The sequence below is a fragment of the Falco cherrug genome, chromosome 8 (assembly GCF_023634085.1).
Source record: "Falco cherrug isolate bFalChe1 chromosome 8, bFalChe1.pri, whole genome shotgun sequence".
NCBI classification, from domain to species: domain Eukaryota; kingdom Metazoa; phylum Chordata; class Aves; order Falconiformes; family Falconidae; genus Falco; species Falco cherrug.
The window spans coordinates 18,072,603-18,087,399 of NC_073704.1; the positions used below are offsets into that span (position 1 = coordinate 18,072,603).

Genomic DNA, 14,797 nt, shown 5'->3' on the forward strand with positions numbered 1-14,797 from the left:
GCTGTAGGCAGCCATGGGGCTTAATGTGCATCTCGTGAACTCTCAGGACACAGAGGCCCAGGGAACGCAAAGTATTCATGGGAAACAAACACAAAAATGTCCAGGAAAAATAACTATCTGTAGGAAAAGCAGCACAGGCTAATAAAATGTGAACAATGCAATCTTACTATAAAGTTAATCACATCTTCAACAGTTAGATTTAAAAAAAAAAAAAAACGAACAGAATTCTTTAGCTGAATATAGGAGCCGCCAGTGCCCTAGGGTTGTAGTGGCCCTGACCACTGCACGTTGAGGGGTCAGTGGTCCCCAGTATGGTTACCCCAGGCAGGTGCAGGCTGGAGCTATGCTGGGCTGTGCTGCAGGTACAGCCTGCCATTCAGGCTATGCCGTGCTTTGCTCTTCCCTCGGGTGCAGGATAAACTTGGCCAGCTCGTCGATTACAGGCAGCCACCGCTTGGTACCAGCAATTACACCACCCGCCTGGCCTTGCCTTTATCTAACAGTGGAGCACAAAGTCCTCCTGAGAACATAATTTCTCATTTGGCTAGAAACAGAAACTAGAAATGATAAGCATTGTTTCCATGTAAGAAAATCCTATAAAGTTTGAAAGATCAAAAGGGAAGAATCTCTGCTATGGATGTGGTCTGCACAGCGTGCTGTGTGTAGGAGGCTCGCTCGATGCCACACCACCCAGGCCTCTCACCATCTAAAGGGATGTGAGATTATACTATTATCTTCTTATAGCGTTAGCATTGTAAATTAATAACATTGTAGATCAGGGATCCTCAAACTTTTTAACCACGGGGCCGGCTCGTGGATGCAGTGGCAGGCAGCCATCTGCGGCTGCTTGGTTTCCCCCCCCCAACCCCCCGCGGGGGGGGGGGGGGCGGGGCGGGGGGGTTCTGTAAATACCGGGGGGGTGGATTGAGGACCCTGGGGGGGGCGTATCCAGCCTGTGGGCCATAGTTTGAGGACCCCTGTTGTAGGTGATACTTTACAGAGTCTAAGTGCCGCTCTTACTGGGATCACAATGGACCAACACCTCCTAGTGCAAAATGGGGTTAAATGAAGAAATCAGGGGATCGGATGCATGCTTTCTTTCTATTATTTTCCACAAGCAAATCAGATGTGCAGAAATCCTCCCTCTCACATGCGCAGATGTAGTTGTCAAGTTCATATCAGCAATGTTTCATGGAGGCAAGGTCTGGTGATCTGAAGATCTGGAGGAGGCAGTGTTTTGAGCACTACACAGTCCTGGCGGTGTCCTCAGAAGCGGCATTTTTGTGAGGGGTAAATTGTGTCCTGTCTTGGGAGTGTAATGTAGGTTGATGATTTATTTTTAGAGGAACATACTTGGATATAGTGGTTGGGTTTGGTTCCATGTAGACTATTTCAGAAAATCTAGTAAGCTCTTTGTGCACCACTGTGAAGCCTCTAGAGAAAAGCTAGGTTACGACAATGCATCAGGAGCAGTGTTTTAGGGCTGGAAGTTGATGTCCCTTCCAGCACCAAACTCCGTGCTCATTTTTTTCCCAACTCCTGACAACACTTTTTCTTGGCACTGCAGAGTGGAGCCATAACAGGGGTGCCACACCGCCCAGATTGAAAAGCAAGCACTTTGGCATGGGGAAGGTCCCTGCAGAAGGCAGGTGACACTGCCTGGGGCAGAGAACATGCCGAGTTCTCCTCTCCACAATTGGACACCGCTGCGGTGGCACCTGCTGTTTGACAGCCAAGCATGGAGTGGTGGCAGGAAGCTCATCAGGCTTGAGGGGGTGCCCGGGAGATGCTGGAGAGCAGGGGCAGGCCTTGATTTTTGTGCCCGCCAGAGCCAAAAGGTGCTCAGCTCTCCTTCCTTCCCTAGCAGACATGGGCCCGAGGGCACCCTCACAGGCACCTTCCCCCTCTGCCGGGGCCACTGCCACTGGAAATCCCCCTCATCATGAAGGTGTCCTGACAGGCACTGGAGGGGGGGTTGAATTCTGTGGTTCTGGAGACGTTCTAGATGGCACTGCCACCCACAAGGAAATCCTGAAGTGCTGCTGTGTTTTAGATCTGCCTTCTAGACAAAAGTGCATTGACCTTTTCCCTTAACATTGAAGTACCTCTAGGAAAGCAATCAAGGAACTTAAAGCTACCTTAACCTCCAAAGAGAATAACAAATTTTGTAATTCTACACCTCTCAGAGATGCAGCAAAACCCCATGGTGCTTTTTCCTAATGGTAAATTGGACAACTTAAAAAAATATAATTCATGACTATCAGAATCAGATCATGTTAAGAAATTGTGCAGCTTAACTGAGTCTTACCCAAACTTACCTTTATTGTTAAGTCTGGGTCAGACTGTCATTACTTTGAGGCACATTTTTTATTACTGTGCTAGACAGAAATATTTTATAAAACTGTAGAAGGAGATGATAAATGTGACCAACAACAGTGAACTTTTCTGTAATATGGTTCAAATTTCCTTTTTTTTTTAATTTTTCACATAGATCAAAATGGGCAATATTGAAAAAGACAAGAAGGAAGATCTTTATTCAGAAAAGTTTTCAGTGCCACACAGTTGAAAAAGATAGAAAGCACAAGACAGGACCAAATCTTAGGGGTTTATTTAGCCACATAACAGGACAAGCTGCAGGATTTTCTTGCTCAGATGCAAACAAGAACAAAGGTAAAACTAACAGGTGACATGGATGAGTTGCAGTGTTGGAGGGGACATCTATGAAAAAACCCTTTTCTTTAGAGGTACAATAGAAAGCCTTACTCACGAGTTACTCTCACAACTGTCTGCTTTGCATTACTGCAGATGAATCTGAACTATGGTTTCAGAAACAAAAATCCTTGGTCCCTGTATTAAAAGAAAATTTTACCAATATTCAGCACACCAGGTCTGAAGGTATATAGCTTTCCCAGAACTCTGTAGTATAAATGGGCAGATTGAAATTTCTGTTTGAGCGCTTTTAGATTTTGTTTGCTGGTCACTACCCTCTACTGGCATAGTGGTGTGCTGCAGTTGTTGTTGCTCAGAACACCTGACTAAGTACCGTCACCTACTAGCAAGCTATGACTTGTTCTTTTCATACAGTCCTGAAAAGGAGTGGAGCAGCTAAAAATGGAAAGTAAATCTGTGTGGGTTTCATTGTTTTTATTTATATTCTTTGAATATAAATTATATAATTTGAATGAAGCTATTCATTACAGACACAGTCCTGTTTGGTTGGGTTTTTTCCTTGTTACTAAGGTACTTTAGAATTGGCTGACTTCTTTATTTTTCCATGATTTCTAGGAAACGTTTTGTGATATTCACTTTATACTGGTATTTCTTTCATCCAAAACATCATCAGCATATATTAACTACTTTTTCTCATTAAAAGTTCAGTGAACAAATCATACAGATGTTAGTACAAGTTTTTAAAAGAAAGCCAACAAAGTGTGTGTCTCCAATGTGAGTCCTTCCCATGGACTGCAGTTCTTCACCCACTGCTCCAGCATGAAGTGGGTTCCTTCTGCAGGGTGCAGTCCTTCAGGAACCGACTGCTCCAGCCTAGGTCCCCCACAGATCCACAAGTCGTACCAGCAAACCTGCTCCAGCATGGACTTCCCATGGGTCACAGCCTCCTTCAGGCATCCACCTGCTGTAGCGTGGGGTCCCCCATGGGCTGCAGGTGGATATTTGCTCCACCGTGGACCTCCCTGGGCTGCAGGGGGACAGCCTGCCTCACCATGGTCTTCACCACAGGTCGCAGGGGAATCTCTGCTCCAGTGCCTGCAGCACATCCTCCCCCTCCTTCACTGACCTTGATGTCTGCAGAGTTCTTGCTCTCACATAGTCTCACTTCTCTCTTCCACTGGTGCAGATTCTTTTTTCCCCCTTCTTAATATGCTATCACAGTGGCACTACCATCATCACTGATCAGCTCAGCCTTGGCCATCCTTGGAGCCAGCTGGCATTTGCTCCATTTGACACGGGGACAGCTTCTGGCATCTTCTCACAGAAGCCACCCCTGTAGCCCCCTGGCTACCAAATCCTTGCCATGCAAATCCACTACAAATTGGTATGTAAATCCACTTTAGACAACAGGAAAAGTCAGCTCTGGAGGACAGGAGAGAAACTTGAACATGTTGTCATAGATATTTTAGTCATCTTCAATTCAACAGCAGGCTTCTGTTGACAGAGACAGGTTTTACCACAGTTGGAAGGAAACACTAATGGTTTCTCAGCTTCTGTCAAGAGATGCCAGGAACTGACCGCTGACAACCCTTTTTCTAATGCCCTTCAAGGAAGCACAGCCTTGATGAATTTCATGTAAATCTGCAGATGCACATTTTCAACAACTGTATGAAAGTAAAGTTGGATCTTTTGGGTACTGGAATCACAAAGATACTTACATAGTTTAAAAGTAGTAAGTAGTTGTATGTGAAATGGTGCAAAGAACTGCAACTCTCCATGATGCAAAGGATTTGAATTTGACTTACTAAAGTGACACAAAGACAATGTATACCTTGTGCATTTTATATTATGTATATTTATGCTCACATTCATCTTGGATTCTAGGCACATTATGTTCAGGAGCATCACACCTTTGATTTGAGACCATTGATATTTTCATAAATATATGATGTTGGACCAGCCTTGTATTTTACTATCTTTTTTGTTTTTCAGGATTTGTCTGAAGTGAGAATACATTGATGGACTATTTGGAAAACCTTAAGAAATACATTCCTGGTACAAAAAATATTTTTGCTGGAATTTCAGAATTTTTGCTGAAAGAGCCGGTCTTATTGCATACTTGAAAAAAGCAACTTCTGCAGCAGCTCTAATGTCAGTGAAAAAATGCTTTGAATTTTGACTAGCTCCTATGTCAAGTTTTAGTATTTTGATATTAATTATTCATTGGGGATTGGCCTTAGCAAAATCAAGTAAGGATATATTTTAGGATGCTATTTTCTAATAAACAACAATGGAGGTGAGCATTATTTATATTATGTATTTCATAGACCTTTGTGGAGTGTACTATAGAAGTACCGTTCCTTTCTACAAGGAGATCCAAGACCCCAGTTCCGTAACTAGTTGTTCACACACCCACTGAAGCTATTATTTCAACTGTGGCTATGTAAATAAGAAAGTGCCTGTAAGTATCAGGACTGACAACTAAATGAAGTTTTAATTTTGGGAAAAAAAATCCTCAGCGTTATCATCTGTGAAGGAAAGTACCAGATGCAGTAGATAACAAAATACAACCTTACATTAAAAGAACACTAAATAAGGATGACAGAAGCACAGTATCAAGAATATCAGGTATTTTCAGGGGACAAGTAACCTTTCAGTAGTGATGTTGACTAACAGAATCTTAAGGAGATACCTGAATACCCGTGATCTTTGTGGTTTGAAAATACAGTCTCTCTCATTGTATTGTTGTGTTCCTTTGTGTATTAAACAACCATAATCACCTACCAGTCATTTTTCAGAGCTGTAGATTTTTTTTTCTCTATTTGTGGCTAACATGTTATGGCACCTTTATACTCTAACAAGTAGAATGAATGAGGGCTAAATAGCTCAAAGAAATCATAGTAGATATTTTCACCAACAGTAGAGGATTGATGAAGGTGATTAACATCCTCCTGAAACCTTCACATGAATCTCTACCACTTCAATTATGACCTTCAGTTTAACTCTCTGTTTACACAAATGTAATAGTTTAAAACATGCTTCACTAAAGCAAGGTTCCCTTATGTCATCGCAGGAGGGAGCATTAGTACAAAACTGATTTGCTATAGCGTCTATTTCCAGGTACTCATTTTAGCTGTATTGCTCCAGTGTTTACATACCAGGGGCTTTAATTGATCATCTCACAGTGCTCCATAAAGCTGAACTGCTGTTTTTAAGCAAGGGAATAAGTGAGAGTCAAGTAAAAAGTTCTGTGACAGAACTAGATGAGTACCCACTTTTTTTCCTTTTGTGCTGTAGCTATATTCTCCCCGCCCCCCCCCCCCTTCCAGTTTAATAACTGGGACCTGTTCTGCTGATTGTTCAGACAATGAAAGCATCTGCCTGGATGAAAAAAAAAAAAATCTTGAGTGCTTTTTCTCAATTGCATTTTGAAAAGTGCTATGCCACTGCCTTTCTGAATAGAGAAATACGCTCAGCCCGAGAAACACATTGACAGTTCTTGTGATTCTTTTAGGGCATCTCTGTATGTTTGTACTCAAGGAGACAAGGTGAGACTGGCTAAAGCCTGCCCTGCTGTCTGACTTGGCACTGTGCATCCACACTGATAAAAGCTGCATCATACATAAGATGCATCAGATACAAGCTGCCTGTACCTCACTGCAGCATACCTGTAGAATTACGAAGGCAGCACAATCCCATGATGCTGACAAAATACATTTGTCTTTTTGGCCCTCCCACAAAAGGCTACAACTAATCTCTCTCAGACCCACATAGGAAGCTGCAGTCCAGCATACAGTGCACTTGGTTTACTCACCCTGCAAACAGAGGCATAGTTTGATGTGTGCCAGAGCACAGACGCAAGTTTTCTCCTAACATCCACCGATGCACACCAGGCCAGGCTTCTGAAGCAGGTTTTACCGTGACAGCATGTCAAAAGCCTTGTGCAAGTTACAGAATAGAAAAACCACTGTGCTAATCTGTGTCACATTTCACCTTTAAAAGTGAGGATTATAGTTTATAACAGATTTGGAGCTGCAGAGTTCTTTACAATTAAGGTGTTACGTAAATTGTTTGCTATGTATTTTACGCAATGGAGACAACAGCATTTCTACTTCCTTCAGTCTTGACTCTGCTATTTGAGAGATTGTCAATATGCAGCTTTTGCTGTACCCCATGCATACAATCCCAGCAAATAAACTGAAGATGCTACAAGGCTGTTTGAAGAAATTGTAAGGGAAGACCTTGTTTATACCTAGGCTTATGGAAACACTAAGTTGCTTTATGTGTTTACATACAAAACTGCTACACAGTAACCATTTTGAGGTAAACGCTGCTGTGAGTGCTCAAACCAAACCTTACTACAGCGAAATGGTAAAAATTATTTACATAAAATTATTTCATTTGCATGCAGACACCCAAGGTCCTTGCTTGAGGGCTCGGGTACGTGCCTGTCAGACCTTCAGCAGCCTTTTCTTTGTGTAAGTGGAGTGTTTGTGCCAGTATTGCAAAAACGCAAATGCCACCGAAAGGCTAAGCAGCAATTACTGGCTTCGGGCAAGCGTGTGCCCTTCAAGGGTGATGGTGACGCAAGCGCCAGCAGCCAAGGACAGTTCAGTGGCAGCACAGGCAGCAGTGTACAGATGTGCACCAACAATGTGGATGCTGTGAGAAGCGAGGGTGGCACTTCAGCTGTGTCCTCCTGAGATCGGGGCCTCCACGATGTGACAGTCTCTGGCGTAGGCTGAGGGGCTGTGCCTGCTGCTGCGCATGAAATCCCTTTCCTTCCCAGCTCCGGCAGCCTGTCTGCAGCGCAGAGAGAAACGCTGAGAAGCTCAGTATTTCAGTCGCCCTTGCCCTTACTGAGATACGCCTGCAATTTCATGTCCAGGGCCTGTATGGAAAGCGCTCAGCTTCTTCAAAGGTGCGATGTGCTCGGGAACGATCCCCTATAGCGTGTCCTCCGACGGCCCCGCTCTCCGCCCCCCCCCCCCCCCCGCTGCCCGCTCGCTGCAGCCGGGCATCCCCGGGAAGGGAGCGGCGGCAGAGGCATGGTGCGGCGGCCAGCAGCGGCCCCTTCCCCGCCGCCACGGCAGCCCGGGGCCGGCCCTGTTCCCCGCTCCGACCCCGACCGGCGAGGGCTGCTGGGGGGGCGGCGCCCCCCGCCCCCGGTTGCCCGCGCGCCTGCGCGCCCCTACGGCCGCGGGGTGCCGCCGGCGGCGCGGATCTCAATGGGGAACCGTCCCGCTGCGGCTCGGTCCTGCGCGGCGGGGGGGACCGGCAGAGCAAAAGGAAACCCCGCCGGCGGCCGGGAGGCAAGCACGGAGCCCCGCCGCAGTGGGGGAGCTGCTGCTCAGCCGCCAACAGGCTGGCACCAGGACCGCCGGGCGAAATCCTTTGTCTGTCGCTTCCTGCGCGCTCTCCGGGCTCCGCGGGGGCCACAGCACCTGCACGGAGCCCTTCGTTACCACCGAGTGCTGCGGGAGCCCGCGGGGCACGGAGGCGCAGCCCTCCCTCCCCGGCTGACGCCCGCGCACCCCGCCCGCACTGTGGACACGTGCCCCACATCGCTCCCTCTGCTCGCCGCCCGGACCCCGCGCAGGGGGGGTCTGCGGCAGGGAGAGGGTCCCCCCAGCAGGGTCAGAGCCCCCCGCAGGTCGGAATCTCGCTTGGTTGAAGATTGGCCCGTGTGTTTTCCCAGCCACCCGAACTCCCATTCATGAATTTCTGACGCTGCCTTCATTCAGTCTCCGGTGAGCGCGTGAAAGACATGTTTCACGTGTCGGATCCGTGGCTCCGGCTTTCCAGCCGCTGGCGCGTGGGCATCGATTTAGCAAGGAAACGTGCTCCACGTGCGCACAAAAATAACCCCGGTCCGCCCGCCCCGGGGGATGCGGCCGGTCCCCGTCTGGCAGCCGGTGCTGCAGGAGCGGGCACACAGCAGCGCTCGGCGCGCCCGCTCCCGCCGAGCCGCCCGGCCCCGGGGGAACGCGGCTGCCGGGCGGGCGGGCCGCGGCCCGCGCTCCGCTCCTCGTTCTCACACGGCGCCGGGCGCGGAAAGGTGCGCGCCGCGCGGAGCCGGGTCCCCGCACGGCAGGGGCTGCAGGCGTGTCAACTCAGGGCTTCGAGAAACGGAACCCGCTCGGGCTTTCTGAAAGGGCCCCGCTTTTCCGCCCGTCTCGCGAAGCACGGAAGCAACGCAAATAGTGCTATAAATTAGACATCTTTAGCGGGAGCGCTCGCGCTGCGCCCTGCGCCCCCCCGCCACTCCCGCAGATCTTGGCCGGGCTTGCCCCATCCCCGCACACGCATCACAGACAAAAGGACCCGCCCGCTCCCCCCGACCCCCCTGCATGAGGCGCCCGCCGGCGCGCAGCTCCCCAGCGCGGCGCCCCGCTGCCCGGGGCCCTCCCGCGGGGGGACCCTGCCGCCGCGCCCCGCCCGCCCGCCCGCTCCCCGCGGCGGCTGCCGCCGAGGCGGCTGTCGCCAGGCGGGCGGCGGTGCCTCCACCCGCAGCGGCGCTTGCCAGCCCTCCCTCCTCCCCGCCTGCCCCCCCGCTCGGCTCACGCGTCCTCCCCTCCCTCCTCAGTGGTCCGCCGGCTGGGTTACGCAGCAGCCGCCGCCAGCACTGACAGCACTAGGCAGAAGGGGCTTGCCCGAGCGCTCCCGGAGCATTTCCAGAGGCGCGGCGGCTGCGCCTGCCCGACTCACTGGGGGAGCCGGTCCAGAGCCGGGGGCCAGGGCCAGGGCCACCGAAGGGCTGAAGGCCGGGGAACGGAAAAATACCTAGAATAATACGAACACTACTACTAATAACAATAAAGAGTGGTGGGCAGGAAAAGGAGGTCGCGGGGGGAAGCAGAGGGCGAGAAGAAAGCGCGGCTCCGAGGACGGGCCGGGGCAAGGGGCCGGGGCAAGGGGCAGGGGCAGGCCCTCGCCGGGGCTGCCGGCAGCCCCCCCGCGCCCCGGGGCAGCCGTCGGGGCGGCGGCGGGGCATGGCCGCCGCGGGGACTCCCGCGGCCTGAGCCGCCCCCGCCGCCGGCACCATGGCGGCCCCCGCCGACGCCGGCCTCGACGTGGCGGCGGTGGAAAGTTTCCTAGAGAGGCACCCGGAGCTGGTGGAGAAGTGGCTGAAGAGGAAGATGTCGCTCTCTAAAGCGCCCGCCGCCTCCGCCCCCGACCCGTCGGAGGAGCGCCGGAGCAGCAGCGGCCCCGGCGGCGGCTGGGGCAGCGCGGGCGGGCCCGGCGGCCCCGGCGGCGGTGGGGGGCTGCAGCGCCGAGCCTCCCAGAAGGAGCTGCGGAAGAGCTTCGCCCGCTCCAAGGCCATCCACGTCAACCTCACCTACGACGAACATGTGCACGCCCGGGCGCAGGAGCCGCTGAGCAGCGTGCGGCGGCGGGCGCTGCTGCGGAAAGCCAGCTCCTTGCCCCCCACCACCGCCCACATCCTCAGCGCCCTGCTGGAGTCCCGCGTCAGCCTGCCCCAGTACCCCCCCACCGCCCTGGACTACAAGCGCTACCTCAAGGAGCACAACGAGCGCCAGTTCTTCCTGGAGCTGGTCAAGGACATCTCCAACGACCTGGACCTCACCAGCCTCAGCTACAAGATCCTCATCTTCGTCTGCCTCATGGTGGACGCCGACCGGGGCTCTCTGTTCCTCGTGGAGGGGGCCGCCGGCGGCAAGAAGAGCCTGGTCTCCAAGTTCTTCGACGTGCACGCCGGCACCCCGCTGCTGCCCTGCGGCTCCACCGAGAACAGCAACGAGGTGCAGGTGCCCTGGGGCAAGGGCATCATCGGCTACGTAGCGGAGCACGGAGAGACGGTCAACATCCCCGACGCCTACCAGGTAGGGGACCGGGCAGGCTCCCAGCGCGCCGCCGTCCCCGGCTCCCCCTCGGACCGCGGCGGCGGAGGCGCCAGCCGATAAGCCCCGTCGCCGCCCGGCCCTGCCTCCCGCCGCGGCACCCCTTCCCCGCCGCCCTGCCTCCCCCGGGGCGGCCCTGCCGGGGCGGCCCTGCCGGGGCGGCGGCGCTGCTACCATCGGGGAGCCGGGGGTTGCGCGTAGCGGCCGCCGGTGTGCTCGGGCAGCTGCTGACGGGGCGGGGGACGGACGGGGACTCCCTTGAAGGCGGGAGAGCAGGCCTCCTCTGGATGGCCGGCGGGGCTGAAGCGGTCATCAGTTCGGTACAGCAGCGCTTTCGGATTGCGCAGGAGCGGTAGCCGGCTTCATGCGTTTTCAAAACGTATTTTGGAATCTGCTGAAGAGAAGTTTAAAAAACCGCTCGTAACAGCCCTAATGATAATACTCTTAAATCGCGGTTGCACTTAACGTTCCCTGCCTTCTCGCCCCTGAAAGAATCTCATCGCTTTCAAAAGAGCACCTTTGCATGTGCCTGCTCAGCCCCACATGCCACGTGTTTTCAAACCCATCCCGAGGAGTGATATAACCAGTCCCGTTACTCTCCTGCCAGGACTCTCCCCGTCTTTTACTTTTATAGAGGCTTCAGTGTAACTGAAAATGTAGTCCGGTCTTCAAGGGAAAAATCCACTTCGACTTCAGCCCGAACAGACATGCCTTTGCCTGCCGCAGAACAGTGCATTCAGTTTACCAGTTTGACATTTATGTGGCTCAGTCCTAGGGGCTATTTCTAGTGTTGTTAGTGAGACACTATCAGCAATTTTAGGTTCTTGAGAAAATTAAGAATGACAGAGTGACATATTTTCTCAGTTAGGATCATGGAAAGTTTTAGAAAGGTGAGCAATGTATGTTTAAAAATTTTAGTAATAACCATTGGCCAGTGTCTAATTTTGCTCTACAGTAGTAACAAAAATAATAAACATTAGAAAACTGATGATGTATTACAGCAAACTGTAAAGGAAGAGACATGAAAAATAAAGTTGGGTTATTTTTATTTGACATACAGAAGAGCCAGGGTAAACACATTTTGGGCTGCATATTTATTTATTTGCCAAGCAGTGAAAAATACTAGGCACCTCACACCTCAAGACTTGACAGAGGTTCCCAGCCCACCAGAGTTCAAAGGGAGTGAACAGAGCTTGGTTAAAATGCTGTAGTATTCAGACTAAAATGATTGAGTGTTGGATCACCTTTGAAAAAATCTAAACTTGCTTTCTTCCTGTATTTTTCCTTTTCTCCATTTTTCACTTTTTCTTCCCATCTGATTTTTATTACTTTAACTTCTAAAACTGTACTCTTCCCAAAATACCTAATGTTGGGGGTCAAGCAGAAGATGTTCTCAAGTCTCAAGTGACTAAACAGATAAAAAGGATATCAGAGTTTGGCTGGGAAAGAGCTTGATCTCTCCTTTTAACTCTGGATCGCTCCAGCCACCTTTTTTTTTTTTTTTTCTGAGGTGAGAACGCCACTGAAAAGGCAGTGTATTTTCTAGTCCTAGTGGACTGTGTTGTTTTTATCTTCAATGTTTGTTCATTTTGTGTTCACTTCCCTGTGAAAAAGCCCAGCTACTTTAAACAGTTCATTGTCTGTTTCACTCGCAGATAAAAGTGAAAAACAATCCATCCAGTTGCCATTTCCAGTACTATTTCTATTATACTTTTGTCTGGCTCCTATTCAAAATCGATTTAAATATTATTAATAATACAATTCACTGCATGTTTAAACCGTAAGTACATTAGTTGCAGTAGAAGGTAAAGTTCTAAGCCAAGTTCATCCTGTAATTATACCAATTGCAACTTCCCTGCTTTCAGTGGAGTTACTTCTGACTAACCAGTGCAAAAGAAACTTTAGACCTTGCTACTTTAATGAAAGTTTTGCTTGATAATAAAATGGGGGATCTGCTTTCTGTTATGTTTCTGAGTTAGTAGTTTATCTTCTCTTAACTGGCACATATATATCCATTGTGAATCATTAAAAGGAGACCTTTCTAATTCAGTAAAGAGCCCTGTGGAAACCCAGGTATGTGTGTGTAAAGAAGTGACAGCTGTTCCATTTCAGATCATTGTAGTGCTTATAATACAGCACTTTAAAAATTAATAAATATGATGATATGATTTTCATCAGCATTGCCACTGATGATGGAAGTGATTAATCAACCAGCAGGTAAAAACAAAGCACCACCAGGAAACTTTGTCAGGCCGACAGATGGAGTTGGAGAAAAAGGGGTGACAGCGCAGCACCCTTTGTCCATTGAAGAGAGTGTCTACATTGATGCTACCCATTTGGTAAGAAAAGGCCTTATATTAGGTCAGAGAAACACCTCTAGATTAATTTAAAGGATTTTTGCTTGTTTTTTAAATTAACAAACTTGCTTAAAAAGGGGTAAAGATACTTCCGTATCATCAGTTAGCTAGTTCACAGCATTGGGAAGTGTGTTTTGTTATCATCCAACCATCCTTATTTTCTCAGAGTCTGATCAAATACCAGTTGGAATTCTACCATCGAGTACAGATTGGTTTGCCTGCTTGTATCGTCAGCTACGACTGACATTAATGGGACTTAAGTGTGATCAACACTACATTTAAATCCTGTCATGTCTTGTAATGTGTGCTTCATACAAGCAGTCCCTTGTGCCTGCACATGGACTGATTGGTTTAGGAGATACTTGTAAATGACTTGCAGTGTAATTTTTTAGAGATACTGTAAAGTTTCAATTATACATTTCTTTTTCTAAAGAGAAAAAATTCTAAAAAATTAAATAATAAGCCGGGGCTTTTCCATGATCCAGGATATTATTGCTGTTGTTGAGTTTGACTTTCAAAACCTGCTCCTGTAAACAGTCTTCTGTAATTCAATAAGCATACTTTGATACAAGGTTTGGACTTAATATTATGTGTTCAAGACTGTATAATAATCACTTCTTTTAATACTAAACAATGACTATATAACATCCCATGGTAATTTGATCTGTGAAGTTCAGCAGTGACTGAACAAACTTTTGGAGGTTCACAGAATCAGGGAATTTGACAAATTTATGGAAAGGTTAGGTGAATGTTATATGACTGATTCAGAAGTTGCACAATTTCATTTACGGCTTTAAAAGCTCCATTTATTATATTTCAAAGACATAATGAAAGTGAGTTTATAATTTTAACAGTTTGTGAAATAGATGATGCAATCTGTAAGAGTTAGCACTACAGAGGATTTGAGAACAGGAAAGGAATTGGGTACTTTGCATTTCGAAGCCAGTCTAAAACTTTCTCCTGAAAGTAATCCATTTGACTTGTAAGTCAAACCCTAGTCAGTTTAAGTTTTAAAATAAAGCCTTGGGTTTTCCCCTACATTAATTTTGGGAAGCATTTCTGATTCCTTATTCTTAATGTGAATAACACTATGTCTTGAGCACACATATTGGAAGAATCCAGTCATACTGGCAAGTCAATCTGGGACCTAAATTTCAATTGAAGTTCCTTTTAACAGAGCTTTTGCAGTCATCCATGAAGACTGTTAAGCATATTGTGGCAGAGAGGCCATTAAACCTTTATCTGCAGATCCTATGAGTTGTTCAAAAATTTAAGGCTTTTTCCTATTCAAAGTTATGGGTTTTTTTCATGTCATCCCTTCTTCTCACAGGTCTTCTATGATGTTTAGCCAAAATTACTGATCATTTCAGTTTTGTTCTGTCTTTTAGAGTGGTATTTAAATGATAAAAAATTAAAATCACAGGTAATGTTTGGTTGTTGTTATACCTTTATCTGTGCAAAAGTTGGGAGATAATTTAATAGCATCCCAAGTCCTTCTAACTAGCAAAAAAGCCAACTTACTCTTTAGAATAGCAAGCGTACATCAGAAAGTAGTGACAGATATGTTCTGCCATTTGCCAATGTCAGCTGAATAATTTTTGTACGTCTTACATTAAATTTGGAATTTAAAAAGTAGCTTTAAAAGACAGAAGAAAAAATGGCTTTCCAGATGGATGTTTTAATTAAGTAGGGAGCAAAGAAAGGAGAAATATTAGAGTCATGCAAAGACATGGAGTTTTGTAAGTTGGAGAAGGTGCCATAAAAGATGATCAGAAAATATTTTTTCAGTATGGCTTGGGTCTTTAAAAAGAAAACCTAACCATGTTACTGGGAACTAAAATCAAGCAAAACAAGAGGCAAACTGAGCTCTGTGTTCTGGACTCTTCTGTCACCTTTTCCAAGGTTAGG

The 14,797-nt window shown here is 48.2% G+C and overlaps 1 protein-coding gene across 1 annotated transcript in view; it reads left to right on the forward strand.

Annotated features, from left to right (window-relative positions):
* Positions 1-9,266: 9,266 nt before the first annotated feature.
* The window catches only part of PDE11A (phosphodiesterase 11A), a 134,066-nt gene continuing 128,535 nt past the window's right edge, over positions 9,267-14,797 (forward strand). Inside the window, exon 1 of the mRNA XM_055718621.1 lies at positions 9,267-10,514. Within this exon, the coding sequence (XP_055574596.1) occupies positions 9,714-10,514 (801 nt within the window). The 5' untranslated portion in view covers positions 9,267-9,713. The remainder of the gene's footprint in view (positions 10,515-14,797) is intronic.